Source organism: Homalodisca vitripennis, chromosome 1, assembly GCF_021130785.1.
Source record: "Homalodisca vitripennis isolate AUS2020 chromosome 1, UT_GWSS_2.1, whole genome shotgun sequence".
Lineage (NCBI taxonomy): Eukaryota > Metazoa > Arthropoda > Insecta > Hemiptera > Cicadellidae > Homalodisca > Homalodisca vitripennis.
Window position 1 is genome coordinate 101070870 of NC_060207.1, and position 16935 is coordinate 101087804.

Below are 16935 nucleotides of genomic sequence, written 5' to 3' on the forward strand. Positions count from 1 at the left end.
GATCCCCCTAGCGGAAGACGACTGTAGAACCATTCCGCTCATTCTCAGACCCGGATGTAGCCTCCACCTTCCTTCATGTTCAGTATCCTTTGTTTGAAGTTTGTTTTTTACGATGAAAGTATTGTGGGATGAAACAAGATTTTCGGGACATTTTCCATCGTTCAGTGAAACAAAAAAACAGAAACAATGCGTTTGAGATTTCAATCTGATCTCTCCTTCAGATAAATAACTAACCTAACACATAATTACAAACAAGGTTAAAATAAACAAATCATACCAGAGCGTTGCGATACGCCTATGTCAGGAATTTCAACCACCATGTTTTGTGTCAACTTCACTAACTCTAAAACATGTACTTAATAAAAAACTAAACACAACACTAATTATTGATGCCTAAGGGATGGCGCAGGGATTGTGCGTCGCGAACGGAGCCCTTAGGAGTCCCCCAAAGTGTAAATAGCCTTACCTGGTCATGCGGGGCTCTTACTAGGCGGATTTTTTTATTTCCTCGGTACTCGTGAGACCTTTTATGGAATGTCTGAAACTAAAAAAACAAACCCCCGCAGATCTTGATCTGGAATGTTTGCAACAGGCAGTTGCATCCGGCAACCTGGCTCTGCTTGTTCATCATGCACTACTACCATCGACGACGACTTAGCTCAGTTGGTGGTGCAGATGCGGAGGATGAATCCATGAACACATACCCTGAAGCATGTAAACTGGATTACAACCTCAAGCTCCCTTTCAAATTGAGTAAGCAGTGGAGCAAAAGAAAGCTGATGGCACCTGGCTTCCGGATAGTGAATGGAGGAGGCAAAAAGGCAAGAAGTCAACGGAAGGAAAAACTGAGGAAGCAGAGGAAGTTAACACCGAAGGAATCGTAGGTGCTGACTCTACTCTGAGTGGGAAGAGAGGGCACTCGGGTGGTTCTTCGGCGGAAAAGCCCCTGCCGAAGAGGCGCCCGACCGCACCTCCAGAGCAGATAGAACAGGCAGGCAATCAAAACAATCCCTCAGCGGAGGAGGGAGTGGGAGGCACATTTAGGGAAGTTCTGACGGGACACATGCTTTGGTCCCTGAGAAATTTCCTGAAAGGCGCTTCTCGGAGGAGGAGGCCTTGGAGATACGGGGGCGCATCCTTGGCGAGGTACTCTTAGTGGAGGGTGTGCCTGCAGTTTAAGAGGTGCTTTCCAGAAAGAGGAAAAATCTCCGTGTCTGACTGGAAGGTTATTGATGTCCACACGGGAGGTTCCAGAAATACGGTGTTTCTGGTTAATGAACAGTCTTCAGCTACTCTTAAAGGGAGGAACTGGAGGGTGTTCATTGGTCCAGCTGAGTATGCGGGGTGGGGTGGCTGATCATGGGGGTTAAGGTCCTTCAGGTCAATCTGCAGCACAATAAAGCTGCTTCATATGTGATACAAAAACTTTGGATTTGAAAGGGTAATATATCAGGATTTTCTATGACAGGGGTCAAAATATTATTAGTGCCCAGGTCAATAATGCCAGAGCTTATCAAGCAACAAGATGAACAGCATTCCTGTTCTGGTTTGTTCATACCTTCGTATAATGATGTGGATTCTACGCCCTCCCGAGAGATGGCTGCCCTGGTGGACCATGTTGGGAGGAGCGGCTTAGGGCTATTGATTGGATGCGACGCCAACTCGCACAACGAGGCGTGGGGCAGCACCAACACTAACAACATGTCCCGTAGTCTAGTGATTGCAAATGTGGGAAATGTACCTACGTTTCGCACGAGGACGCGTAGGGAGGTGATAGGTGTGACCATGTTGACGGGGGGTATGGTTAATTGGATACACGGCTGGCATGTGACGAGCCCTCCCTCTCTGATCATACCCACATCTGCTTTAAAATCGGAGAACTGGTGCTTGAAAAACTTCAGTATAGGAATCCAAAAAATACAAACTGGGTATTATACAAGGAAAACCTCAGAGCACAACTAGAATCTAACTGTACTAATGGGAAACGGATTCATAACACGGTGCAGCTGGACAAATCTGTCGACAGTTTGATCATTGCAATTGCGGGCTCTTTTGATTTCAGCTGCCCTGTTATCAACAGGAGAAGGTCTAAAGTAGCCTGGTGGAGCTCTGAACTGGCCTCTTTGAGGAAGAGGGTCAGGGCTTTATTCAAGGGGGCTAAAACTTAGGGTACTTGGGAGACTTACCACGAGGCTCTTGCACTGTACAACCGCAAAGTCCGTACGGCTAAGAGATTAGCCTTGAAAACACTTTGCCACCAAGCCAATCACACTTACAGCAACATTTATTACGAACACTTATGGAGGAAATGCCCACTATTGAATCATCACTGAGATGTCACTAACAGATTTCTGTTGGAAAATTGTAGATGGAGAGTTGGAAATGACTTGCTTCGTTGGAAATCAACTCCCAGACATATAAGGACATTGTCATAACACCTGACATTTTAGGGTATACTCTAGATTCAGGTTTTTTTTTTTAATTGACTAATAATATCATGAAATAAATTAAGTATTGTTAAGTTAATAACCATCTCTGATACACAATATATAAATGAAAATGAACTGCTTCAAACTCCCAACATGAGGACGATTCCACTAATGATTAAAATTATTCTAAACATTTTTTCATTCATTCTTTTTCTTATAAAAATATGATAAAATGTTATATTTATATTTCTATGACATTATTATTTTCTGTTGATTTTCATTATTGCACTCAGTAATAAAAAAGAAAAATTGTTTTTAAATATCAGACTATAAAAATCCCTACACATAATTTTGTCAGATTAAAGGTCAACACAACAAAGACATCTTGCTGAACCAACTGTGTATAAATCTGATGCGCTTGAGTATTTCCAGCTCAAACTTAGTTTACATTTTTTTTTAATTGACTGAGTTTTATTTGTGTCAAAATCGTCAGTCTTTCGAATGTGACATCTTTTAGGGTTTATTTAAGATTTTCCCTGGATATCTGACAAGCTCGAATAATTTTTATTCTACCCCTTTGTGCGGCCACCTCAATCTACCAAGCTGTCAAATTAATGCTCTTCCTTTACAATAAACAGGTAGTGCATATATAGTGTTTAATGTCTGAAGAATTTTTGTATACCTTTGTGACATTTTTGAACATTTATATACACTCCCTTCCCCAGTGCAGACATACGAGTACATCATATAAACTTTTTCTTTTTGCATCCAATCTTCACAATCTAAATAGGTTCTCATTAAGCTCGAGAAACTCCTCATTTAGCCTCCTGGGCTCCCCTACTATTATGACTTTCTTTGGATTTTGAGCACCAAGCACCTTGTGGCATTTTGTTACTAATTTATAACGTAAATTGCAATAATAATCTAATTCACCTGCTAATGTTGTGGCTGCCACAGAAGCAAAGTTCTTGGTAATAACATATGATGATCTGAATTGGAAACCTCACATTGACTAATAATGTCTGAGGTTGAAATGCATCTTCATTATGGAACATGGAATTCTGGTCTGGGATAATTTATCTGCAGACCCCAAAGGTTTATTTCTGGACGGTTTTGTACATTCTAATTGAACCTACACTGGTACAACAAAAACTGATGTGTCACTAATATCTGGGCAATACTAGTTAGGAGTGGCACATACCTAACCACAAATGTCAAGATATTGAGGTGGATCGATAGTCTAGTTTACTGCAGAGGATGACTGCTGGAATGAGTGGAGCGCAATAGTGTTAAAGGCCTATAACCATGCCCTTTCATAGGGTGCATTTAATATTAAGTGATTTCTAATCTATTATTTCTTTATATCTATTTGAAACTAATTCTTGCACTTTGACCAATTTAAAATAATGAAATAAATTAAGGAACAATCTTACCACCCATTCTCAAACTGTAGAGTAAGGTTGTAAAATTATTGTGAGCAAAATGTCTTGTTTCAGTACTTCATTTATTTATGTGATATTTAGCTAAAACTACAAGATCAACAAGATATATACAAAATATTTATAAAAAGGCTCTTTTATAAAATATACAATAATTTAAATGTATTAATGATTACACAGATGTTACCAAAGGAAAGTTAGCACACTTTTTGTTAAATGCAATAATAAATACAACAAGAAGTGGAAGATCTTCAAAGTCCTTGAGAGAATGAGCTCCAAGGAAAAATCATGATAGAATGGATGAAAGAGATCTAGTTCAATCTATAAGGGATGTTTCAAGATCTTTGAGGAATTTGGCTCCTTTGTGTAATGTGTGTATTGCACATATTTAATAGCTACCAACATATGATTCAAAAAACAAAACATAGGCTGCATAACTAATTTAATTGTTATAAAACAACCAATTGATATTTCAAATTTTATAAGATTACATTTTTAAGACAGTCATACTACAATCTAATGAAAAAAAATCGTTTATAATTTGTCACTTATTGGCTCAAACATGCTAACATGAAAATTTGAACAAATAGGATGGCATTAAATTATTCAACTATTTTCCAAAAATATCTGATTTAGTTGAGCTCTTTATAACTCTAACTCAAGGACAATATATAAAGAGTAGGAAATATCTAGAATTGCTAACATTGTTGGTTTCATCTAACTTCATGAAGTGGAATAAAGTTATTATAATATACTGTGAAGAGAATTTTTCAAATAAAGAATAATTGAAGGTATGTATGTAAAATTAGCAGACCAAACATTAAGTTCACGTTCTGTTGAAATCAGATCACTTCGGTTACCAATAACACAACAAAAATTAACTAGGAAAACTAAACAATTCATAAAAATAAAAAAGTATATGCAATAACATTTTTATGAATAATTGATGTGTAAAGGATTAGTAAACAATAAACTAGAGGCTATCATTCCTTTCTATCCCCCAAACCCATGCTGTTACGTCCTTTGCTGTATACTCAAATATTCCACCAGCCTCCATGATAATGTGGAACTTCTCACATTATTCTGGTCATTCTCATCCTGGCTGCTGTGGTGCATATATGTTCCAGCAGTATATATGCAGTGTAATTATTCATCTGTATGTCTCTTAATGTCATGCTGGTTCAGGGGAAAAAGGTTTTTTTGACGTAGAACATTTTTATTGTTAACATTGGTGTGTTCAATGCAATAATTTTCTACTTCTTTCCACACTTAACCTATGTTTTAGTGTTAACCAACTCTTTTATTTTAACACTAAATTATGGCAAATATCCATAGTCCTGTTATCCCTTCAAATTACCCACACTCAGGAACAAAGATGAGTACATAAGTATCATACAAATGTGTAAATAAGTGAAATAAAGTATTACATATACAACTATTTTGAAAGAATAACAGGATTTTTTACATTTGCCATCGTTATAGGTTATAAAAGGTATAACATATAATGATGGCAAATGTCCGAAATCCTGTTATCCTTTCAAACCTTCCATTGTCAATAACAAACTTTAAACAAAGAACAAATATTTTGTGGTCAAGATTTTTATCTTTATGTGAACCTAAAGAGGTTTCACAAAAACAGAAAAATAAAGAAAACAAATTAAAATAACTTAAATTGTTAGGATACCTGTTCATTGATTGAATGGTACTTGCTTTGAGTAAAAAAATCAAATTTTCCAAAAGTCTGCTTTCTGCTATAAATGAAATTTGACAATATGAGGATTAACCCAGGTAACGAAATTTTAACTATATTATATATTTTAAGATACACATAAAAAAGTAAGTAAAGTAAATAAAGAGTTTTTATTTCATTTATAATAATATGATTACAACCTTCCATTTTTGAGATTTAGTTTGCGATTGACTTTTAAAAAGTAAGTTTCACCTTTAGGAGTGTACACTATTGTAGTTTTGGTGTTTTTGCAGCCCCTACATTTCAACCTAGAACCAGCATATCAAGTCTGTACTATCTTGCCATCTAGTGCCCACAATAGAATGATCCTGAGTCTTTGTTTCAAACAAAACTGACCAGTTGCTATCAAGGCTATCTGATGGAATTCAATCTTTCCAGTGTCAGGCTTTCATTAAAGGTGCATTTTGTAGCACTCAATATAAGAAATATTACTCTGAATGGGAATATAAAATTGCAACTTGAAGTGAACTAGTTTTTAAAAGCCTTTCCCAAAAGAAGGAAACCATTGATAGTACCACATTTCTACAGCACAACAATTAAATTGTATTTAAATAATGATAACATATAACAACTAATTGTATTGATAGGAAAAGATAAAATAGGCTTATTTTACATAGGTGAGAAGATCGCTATGTATCATTAATTACTGTATCTTTAAATTGTTTATAAATTTAAGAACAATTATTATCCTATTATTTTATATTTATATATTACAAAATTTTTACAATTTGTAGATTAACAATTTCTGGTTAGTTTGAAATTCCACACAAAGTTGATAAATAGAAATATAACATATTACTGTGTATTCTACAATACCTTATACTGTAGTAAAGATAGTAATAAGATGTAAACTATGCTTATAACTATCTATATAAACTATAATAAAACTTTAAATTTGCAATTTGTAATAGTGTCAAAGTTTTCAATGTGAATGGTTAAGTATTGTCATAAAACTTTCAATATAAATATATTGCATTTTAAAAAGAAATATTTTAAAATCTAAATCTAAAACAAAGCATAAAAATTTAATAAGCTATTAAGGAAAAGTTTACAGAAACAATAGCTAAATCTGCTTATTCAGTTATAAGATGGGATTCTGAAAATAAGTTATTAAAAAATATAATGAAATCATTTCAATAAGGCTAACTAATTAGCAGTTTTAAATACATCAAGTGTTATTCTAATATAAAACTGTACAGAAGGGATTCATGTTAGCCAAGGTAAATAGAATACAAGAAAGGGTCACATGTGGGTCAGACATTCAACAACTAAAGAGTTGACATGATTACACAATCTTTTGTTAATAAACTATATTAATCAAAACACTGTTCCATTAAGCCGCAGGCTGTGATTAAAAGAGAAACAAAATACTGTGGTCAGTTCTCCAATCATTATACTTCGCTCCAACGATATCACATCTATTGTACACCTTTTGATCCCTTACTTCTATTTTATTTGAATTGACATTCACTATCCTATCTAGAATATGTTATCAATCCTACTTTGTTCATTAAATATAAAATAAATTTACTACAGTAGGTGGCTAAGTTTGGAACAATTTTCTGAAATTTATTAACAGTGTAAATCACTGTCCAGTTCACAAGAGAGATAGTGAAAAATTAGTCCTAACGACCAATACATGCATTTATTTTTAAGTGCCAGCGAAGCGTATAAAAACAATTGTTAAGAAAAATAATATAAATTTTACATGCTTAATTTATGAGCATCTTCATTTATCTTTCTTTATCAGATAATCTTTAATTATTTTAATTTATTCTTTATTCAGATAAACCTATTTAATATTAATTTTAATTTAATACTTAATATTACTTAGGGAAACCATTTCTTTGACAATTCTGTATAAAATTCATAATTAGCTGTGTAATAAAAAAGTTAATACTATTAATTTAATATTTTAAACGATCTAAAAAAATCCATTACAAACAGTAAAATAACAAATCTTTAACAGTTTCATTGCTGATATCCATTTTTTAACTATGTTTATCAGTGGATCACTTACTGAAGTGGATCATTCAAAATAAAATAATTATAAAACATAATGGAGTTGCAAGATTTTAGACCAAATAATAGTATTTTTATTTTAAAAAAAGAAACTTTTTTGATAAGAGAAAAGTGTGTGTTAGATCAATATTTTGAGCTTGGAATGAAAACTGAATATGTAACTGTATACACATATACAATTGTATTTCAAGAATTAACCCAATGTCATGCTATTTTATTTTTGGGACCCAGAACATTTAATTTTTCAATGTAGTAGTATTATAAATGAATTGCTGTAACTTGAAATCTATAAGAGATATCATTATAGATATTCCGCAACACACAAACAACAACAAATAACTGAATGCAAGAAAATAAAATAATATATTACATAGTAATGCCTATCCTAGATCTTCTATTATTTGTGAAGAAGAAGGATACAGGCAGTTATGGCTCATTCAGTGCTGCTACTACGTACTAAATAATAAATCAACAAATGGAAGATCAATTTCTGTTATAGCATGCAAATGAGTTAAATAAAGTATTGCACCAAAAAGACTTTTTTATAACAAAAATAGGAATACCAGTATAAATAAAGATCAAACACATCTTATTTAATGCTGGATTATTTTGTTTTATAACTAATTAGATTAGTCATAATTCTTATTTGCATTATTAAATAGCCAGTGTTATTCCATTGTGATTTCTAAATCTGCTGCTGTACAAGTATTACATAGACTGTCCTCCACCGAATGAAACAAAATCAACCCTTAACCTGTCTTCTTACAGAATCCAAAAGTATCTGGTGCAGGTTTATTTTGGTCTAGAGGGGAGGCTATGCCACTTGGTTTTGTGAGGGGAAGACAATATCTCGAAGGCAAGGGTAGTCGACGAACTCCCGGCCATAGTACAGTATCGTGGAGCCTGTTACGCCAATCATTGAGCCCCAGAATAGCAGACAAAGTAGAGTGCCAGTACTGTACTCTGGAACATAAGTTTCTGTGGTAAATTTTGAGTAATTAGTATTACACCATGGAACCCCAGAATATCAGACAAAGTAGAGTGCCAGTGTTATACTCTGGAACATAAGTTTCTGTGGTAAATTCTGAGTAATTAGTATTACACCATGGAACCCCAGAATATCAGACAAAGTAGAGTGCCAGTGCTGTACTCTGGAACATAAGTTTCTGTGTACATTCCGAGTAATTAGTATTACGAGGGGGTACCCAAAAAAAACCGGAATTATTTTATAAAAATTATATATTATCAAATTTTTTACAATACGACCTTATCTCCTTCAAAATAATCTCCATTACAACTAATACACTTGTCCCAACGGTATTTCCATTGATCAAAACATTTTTTGTAGTCATCTTTAGAAATGGCTGCAAGCTCGAGCTTCGTTTTTTTCTTAACCTCTTCAACGCTGTCAAATCGTTGACCTTTCAAGCCTCTTTTCATGTGTGGAAATGAAAATAAGTCGCATGGAGCGAGGTCAGGCGAGTAAGGTGCGTGGGGCAGCGGAACCATGCCGTTTTTGGCTAAAAACTGCCTAACTGAGATGGCTGTGTGTGCCGGTGCGTTGTCGTGGTGGAAGAACCAGTCTCCAGTCTGCCACAAATCGGGTCTTTTCTGGCGAACACTGTTGCGCAATCTTCTTAAAATCTCCAAATAAAATGTTTGGTTGACAGTCTGACCTGGAGGAACAAACTCAGAATGAACAATGCCTTTAGCATCAATAAAGCAAATCAACATGGTTTTGATGTCTGATTCGACTTGCCGACATTTTTTTGGACGAGGTGAAGATGGCGACTTCCATTGGCTTGACTGTTGCTTCGTTTCTGGGTCATAACCATAGCACCATGACTCATCACCAGTAATTACCTTTTCCAGAAAATCGGGATCATTTTCGAGATGTTCTTTCAGAAGGCGGCAAGTTTCAACTCGATGTGCCTTTTGATGGTCAGTCAGAAGTCGAGGAACAAATTTGGCAGCAACCCTTTTCAGTCCTAAATCTCCTGTTAAAATTCGCTGAACCGAGTTCCAAGTTAACCCACTACTCTCTAAAAGTTCCTCAATTGTCTGTCGACAGTCGGTGAGCACAAGTCCACGAATTTTCTCAATATTTTCGTCCGTTCGAGAGGTTGATGGACGTCCAGAACGAGGTTTGTCTTCAATCGACATGTCGCCATTTTTAAATCGAGCGAACCACTCGAAGACCTGAGTTTTCCCCATAGCATCATCTTTGTAAGCTGTATTCAACATTAAAATAGTTTCTGCAGCATTTTTACCAAGTAAAAAACAAAATTTCACAGCTGCACGTTGTTCACTTAAACTTGCCATGACAAAAAACGAAACAAGAACAAAACAGGGTTAGCGAAAACAGTCACTACGAACGAACAGAATGCACTAGGACAACGGAACTGAGGTCACTGAGCTCGCAATGGGTTGCGCGACACACGCCTAGCGGCAGGAATGTGTACTACACGCTGCCGGCTGCCAGCAATACAATTCCGGTTACTTTTGGGTACCCCCTCGTACATCATGCCAGTGCTGTATTTTGGAATTTAAGTGTCTGTAGTAACTTCCCTGAGTGCTTTGCATTACATCTTTTCATGTAATAATACTCCTCAAAACTATACAGCAGTTTGTAAAATACATTTACATCAAAGAAAACATCTTCTCACATACTATTTATCTGTATGTGGAGAGCTAGTCCATCAGTTAAGTTAGTCCATGCCACATCAAGAATTACTTCGCACTTATGTTTTAATCCATCGTTATAATTTTTTTATATAAAAATGTAATATGTAGAAAAACTAAGATAAAATTACTTGCTTCTTAAATGACATCCAGAAAAATAGACTCGAAAATCATAAAAAGAATAAGGAAGTTTTATTCTAAATTTTATTACTTTGTACTTAAGAAATATCATCCAGGTGCACATTTAAATGAAAAAAATTATCAATATCATGTATTTGTCCATATCTGTAACCTGCCTTCTTCCTCACAGCTGGTTAATATTGAAAATTAGGCACGGAATTGACAGTCTGCAAGATGTCTTGATGTCTTCAAATTTATCATTTGGAACAATGTTTGCTTTCAACAGTATGCCTATTAACCCTTATAACGTCACAGACGCCGTATGGCGCATAGGCAAACTATCTCCAAACGGCAAAGACGCGGTACGGCGCATTGACACAAAACTGCGTCTATAGCAAATTTAAGTTCCTTTTAAATCCGATCAATGTCACTAACGGTATGCGTCAACCATGTGTGTGGGTTATTGACCTATGTCAAGCGTCAAAATATAGCTGTCGCGTTACATTGTTTGAAACAATAGATGCGGTGTCTAGACACTCTCCCTGCCACACGGCACAGACGCCGTACAGTGCGCGCGCTTCTGTTTGCAGTTTGGCTTCAGGTAGTGCGTGTCTAACCATCGCTGAGTCGGTTTCCTTCGTCGTGTTTTCTGTTTATATAAAAGAACACTATTAGGTTAGTTGTATATTTACAATCATGCATTTCTTTTTTATATTTATCACAAGTGTAATTTATATAATTGTCTGGTAATGTTTATAGTTTAGCTAATAAAATTTGGTGTGCCTTTTATTTTGACTTTATTTATATCTACAATTTAATGTCCCATAAATATATATACGTACAAGATAATTTTAAAATTTTTACTTTTTTATACTTACCATAATTATAGAAAGTAAAAATAAAAATGAACTTTACACATTTAACATTTTTTTTTTTAATATTGTGCCGTTTGCTGGAAGTCGTGAAAAGATATACTGACGTTATAAGGGTTAAGTATTAGGAAATGTAGGGCAAAACAAAATTACTTTTTTTCTTTAATTTTTTAGTAAATTTCAAATTTGCTCACACACGAAGCAGTTTTTTAAAAATACCAAAGTATTTAGAAAATTTACATTGTGATTTTTAATAGCCAAAAATGTACAGAATTTTAGTGTGTATCCTAGCTAAAACTTAATCCCTCATCTAGTCAAATAACTTATTTGTTTGAGACGTACGGAAAGGAGAAAATCTATAATTACACTTACCAGTAGGAGTGATGACATTGGCAAAGAACATAGCCACGGCCACACACAGAATTAGCGGGAACTGCAAACAAAATCTGTGTTTACTAGTATTAAAAGTACAATTATAAAATAGAGCATCATCCCCCCCTCCTTATTAATAACACCTTTTAGTTATAACATATTCTTATAAATTCTATTATATTCTATTAAATATTCTTTTAAAATTTACTATTAATTTAAGATTTATGGTATCAAAGAAGAAATTGTCTATATTTCAGCAAGCAGTTTGTAAGCATTTCAAACGTTTATATGAAAATTACAGAAAATTTTTTTAAATTTTAATATTCTTAGTTTACATTTTTTATGATAGAAGTGTTTTTTATAGAGTAACTTTTATGTTTGTTGTTAATTTGAAATTTTGGGGAAACTGATAAAAAGTTCACAGTAGTAGTGAAAGTTTAAGCTAATTTCAATGATTAAAAGAATTTAGATTTAAACCATAGCTCTTTTCTCAGTCATTTGTAAGCATACACAAGGCAATAAAAACTACTGAATAATACTATTTGTACTTGATTGGGCCCCTACTGTAACCATATTCCTTATCTCCAGAATAAGAAAACCATATTTTTTTGCATAAAACAGCATACAGAGTTTGCTTTACAATCCTATCACTACTATCTTAAATGGTTGTAATTGCTGGGCTAAGAACAAACAATTCGGTTTTAATGAAAAAAAAGTAGTGAAATGGCATGAAATCAAGTACCTATAATGATTTACTTAATAACTGTTCTATGAAAGTAGTTGACTCACCGTGATATACTTCCAGCCCCTGTTGACCGCCAGGGGACACGGGACTGTCACACACTCCTTCTCATCCACCTTGTAAGTACCCAGGAACAGTTCTATCGAATCCTGCAGACAATATAAACTTAGTTACATATATGGCGCATAATATTTAAAACCCCACAATGAGAGAAAGGGACTAAAATTTCAAATATTCTTTGGGAATAGGTACCCGAGGAAGTTTTGTATGGACATAATATCATGCAAACGATTTAAGTTAAATTATCTGATATAACTGATTTTATCAGTAGACAGATAACAAAGTTGACATAGTTGTTATCATCATTCTTACTTAACACATTCAGTGCGGCCGGCGCCAGATGGGGACGGCAGACCTGCGCACGCAGTACGGACGTCCCCAGATGGGGCCGCCTTGCTGCTCTACACACAAAGCCTTAGTGTGATTCAGCCATTTGTTGTAGACTGTTGAATCTAGGTTATGACCAACGCTTTATTGTGATCGGTTTCGTTCGCGTTTACACCTTACAGTTCTTTCTCAATAGGAGCCTGTTGTAATCTTTGAGTGTTTAGTGTGTTGTTTCTGTGTATATGAACTGTGTAATTCTTTCTCTACATTATTTGTGTGTTTTTTTATAAAAATGGAACCTGCAGTGCCAGGTACCGCTGGTCAGACTAACTTTCACTCTAGCAATGAACAAAATTACAACAGTGATGGTTCTGTGGATTTTACAAAGAGTTGTTGATGACTCTTCCTCATACTATTCATCTGCTTGTTCTGAAAGAATCAAGAACCAATGCATGGAAAGGATCACTGTACCTGAGCTGAAGACATTTTTAGGTGTTTTATTGCACACAGGCACAATAAAAATGAATCGAATCCAAGAGTATTGGAAAACAGATTATTTATTCAATTTCAAGTGTTTTAGTAATTTTATATCGAGGGACAGGTTCTTGTCCATTATGCGTTGTTTGCATTTTTGCAAAACAAACGACAATGTTTTTGACCCCGGTACTACAAACTCCATAGAAAAAATTCAGTTCGTTGTAGGTTACTTCAACGACAAAATGAGAAGTGCAGGCAGTGCACGAAACATGGTAAACCAAATGTCAAAACTGCTTTCCATTGTGTAACATGCCCTGAAAAGCCTGGCCTGTGCATGGGTCAGTGCTTTGAGGCTTACCATGACTCTCTGCAGTAAAAGACTGGATAAGTGGAGGTGGTGTATATAGTGTATATAATATTTATAAATAATAAGAATAGTGATAAGACTACAATATGCAGCAGACCATTGGGGCCGAGCTTGTAACGTCAATGGTCAAAGAAAAACAAACGGAAATATAATTTGGACAATCATCCTGGACTTTCATTGAAACAAGTAAGTGATATCAGCAGCAGAGCGATCGTAACAACAACTTCCGACAGTACGGGACCAGCACAATATGCGGTCAGCCCCAGTAGGGGCTGAAACTTATGACGTCACAGTTCCAGGAAACTCAGCCGGAAACGTAATTTAGACCTTCAATCCTGCCTTTCCGCCGTACAAGGTAAGTTTTTTCTACATAAAATTTTTTCAGCATACGGTAACCCTAATTATGCTTTTTGCAGCAGCGAATGTGTTAAGGAACCCTTGAACTTTTATGGAGACTATTGCAAACTTTTTGCTTAACCTATGTTTGTACTGATTTGCATGATGTAGGTGTATATCTCAATACAATGATAAGAATTTAAAATATTCACTTTTACCAACGGATTGTGGAAGTTTTATAAATATGGTGGAAATAACTTTGTCCGACTTTTTTCGTCCCACATTGTATAATGTATATTTTTAAACCATCTAAAATTCCAAAAAGACATATAAATATCCAATATTTTACTTTCAGAAATATTTATTTATTAACAACTGATATGTTTGTAAACGTTTGAAATAATTTGTAAACAAAATATTGAAAGAAATTTACACTAAAAACTCTTATTTACAATGTATAAGCTACATTTTTTTAAAGATTGTTCTTATGAGTAGCACTTGTGTTTGCTTGATATGTTTGCACTTACAGGTGATCACCTTCTTTAAGTTATATTCAGAGTTTTCACGTTGTATACAAAACTAATAAAAAACATACAAAATACAGTTTAATAGTGAAATATACTAAAATGTAACAGCTCGTCAACAAAGGCAACCAGAAGCAAACTATGAAGAAGAGCAAAAACCTGTAAAATAATACATAATAGCAAAGACACATAGAGTGATAACTTTTTATTTCCCAGACTTTATGTCTAGATACAATATGCAAGGTTTGATTGCATTAGGCTAAATATCTTTACTATTAGAAAAACTAGACGTGCACCCATAGTGCACATCGGCACGTTTAGCATTTCATATGGTATGCTAAATATATCAATTAATTAATGCTTTAATAATGGCGCTATAATGATTCTCACTAATGCATCACGATCGTGGCTCAAGCGTTATGGCAGCACTCTAATGCGTTGTGATCGCGACTTGTAGCACTTCTAGGGTTAAAATTGACCATGATCTATATATTGAATGATCATTTACCTAAAATCATACTAATTTTTTAATTCCAGCTGATAAAACCAAATTTTACAATTATTAATAGTTTGTGTGATTCTTTCCTATTTTCCTAAACATTAAACTTGGACACTTTATGCAGAGATCACAAAATAAGTCCACTGACACCTTTTATGTAATATATGGAAATGAAATACATTTAATGTTTTTGTTTGAACATTGAGGTCATGTTTACATTTTAGAGGTCATATGACCTGTCTGTCTCCAAGAGCAAATAGTACTCAGCGGTTAAGGCATCACATAATAAATTCGCATAACATAACAACTTTAAAGTACTGACAATTCTAACTCATCCTACATTACTAAAATTGGAAATATACCATCTAACTGGTCCAGTACCTGACGAAAGCCATCCAGGAAGTTGTTCTTGTAGTAGCGAGTGACGGAGTTGCTGAGGTCCTGCAAAGCGCCTAGGTACGTGCGCTTACCAGTCCGAGTGAAATCTGTCTTCAGAGCCCCAGTGCCAGAGTACTGTACACTGATTACATCTGCATTATCAGCCCACACTGCCTTGAACAGGGCTTCCAACTGTGGCTGCTGCTCCACCTTCTGCCCAACGCGCAGGATTGCCAATTTCTGGACATAAAGCCCAATAGTAATTTTTCAAACCTCAGAAATGTGTTTATTGTTGAAAATATCAAAGCAAAATAGTGTACTAAAACATTTGATAACTTTATACAATACTAAGATATGTTAGACTATAAGTAATATAAAAGTACAGTACATCCTTGCATATTCAGACATAATTTATCTATATTTCTAGATTATCTGGATTGGTTTTACAATTTGGAAAAGTTTAATTTTTTTTAATTTTCAGTGTAAATAGTTTGTTTTATTTTTACACTTCTTTGACATTTAGAATAATGTATGCAATATAATAACAAATTAACAATGTTGTAGTATGGCTACAAGAGCTTGATAATTGTGAATTTGGAAAATGATTTGATTCAGACCACCACTAGCATCGATGCGATGACTGCTGTAGCATTGATGGACATTGAAAACGATTTTATTGAAGAAAGTGGAATAAGTCATGACCCATTCTGATGCCACAACATAGCCATACGGCCAGATTATGTATGACCGTAAAGAGCATATAATGTTTCTTTAGCCACTTTTATGGTTCTGTAAATTAAGTTTTCAGTACTTTAACAGACATTTCTAAAAAATATTCTTTCTGTTGTGAATACCATATACCAGTATAAAAATATTTAAATTTACCAATGTAATTAGAATAAGAATATACTTTATTCCAAAAATATACAGTAACAAAAATTAACATCAGTACTGGCAGGAATTACTAGCCACAGTATCCAGTAAGCATGGCTAGCTCAATTGAAAGTTGTACTTAATAGCATAGTGTTCAGTGGAATATTAACAAGTAAATCACGTGGTGAATCCACAGTGTGCACACCCCAAAGTTAACAGTTATTCTAAACATAACATTTTTATTATTTACTATAAATTTACAAATTAAAAACATTGAAAATAAAATTGTAGAAATTCCTACACTAAAATTTGAAAAATGTCATCTATATTAACCAAATTTAGAAGCTAATTTTTCAACAAATTATCAACTTACTATACATTTTTACAATTTTTTATTTTAAGTCAAAATATTTTAAAAATTTGGACCCAACAAAAATTTTTAAATTGACTTATTTACCTGTGGTTTCATGAATAGACCCAATATGTTACCTCTTGTTCTTTGTAAAACTGTCATTCATATTTCCACTTTTCTCAAAGAAAATTTGTAATACTTTGAATAAAAATAAATATTTTGGTGGTAAGATACTTAGACATTTATATATAGGTAATGCAGATTCATATCTTTTCTTTCTTGCAATTATTCTTATGAAGTGGTTTTGTATTACA

At 34.2% G+C, this 16935-nt stretch overlaps 1 protein-coding gene across 3 annotated transcripts in view; it reads right to left on the minus strand.

The window, feature by feature from the left end:
* Positions 1-3914: 3914 nt before the first annotated feature.
* Positions 3915-16935, minus strand: part of LOC124367776 (phosphatidylinositol-3-phosphatase SAC1) — a 36821-nt gene continuing 23800 nt past the window's right edge. For 2 of the 3 annotated variants that reach the window (XM_046824895.1, XM_046824887.1), the window contains 4 exons: positions 15400-15636; positions 12476-12577; positions 11687-11747; positions 3915-8603 (listed from right to left, as the gene is read on the minus strand). In XM_046824895.1, coding sequence (XP_046680851.1) covers positions 8455-8603; positions 11687-11747; positions 12476-12577; positions 15400-15636 — 549 coding nt within the window. In that variant the 3' untranslated portion in view covers positions 3915-8454. Of the gene's footprint in view, positions 8604-8723; positions 8792-11686; positions 11748-12475; positions 12578-15399; positions 15637-16935 lie in introns of those variants that run through there. The other variant, XM_046824904.1, reaches the window with a different exon arrangement.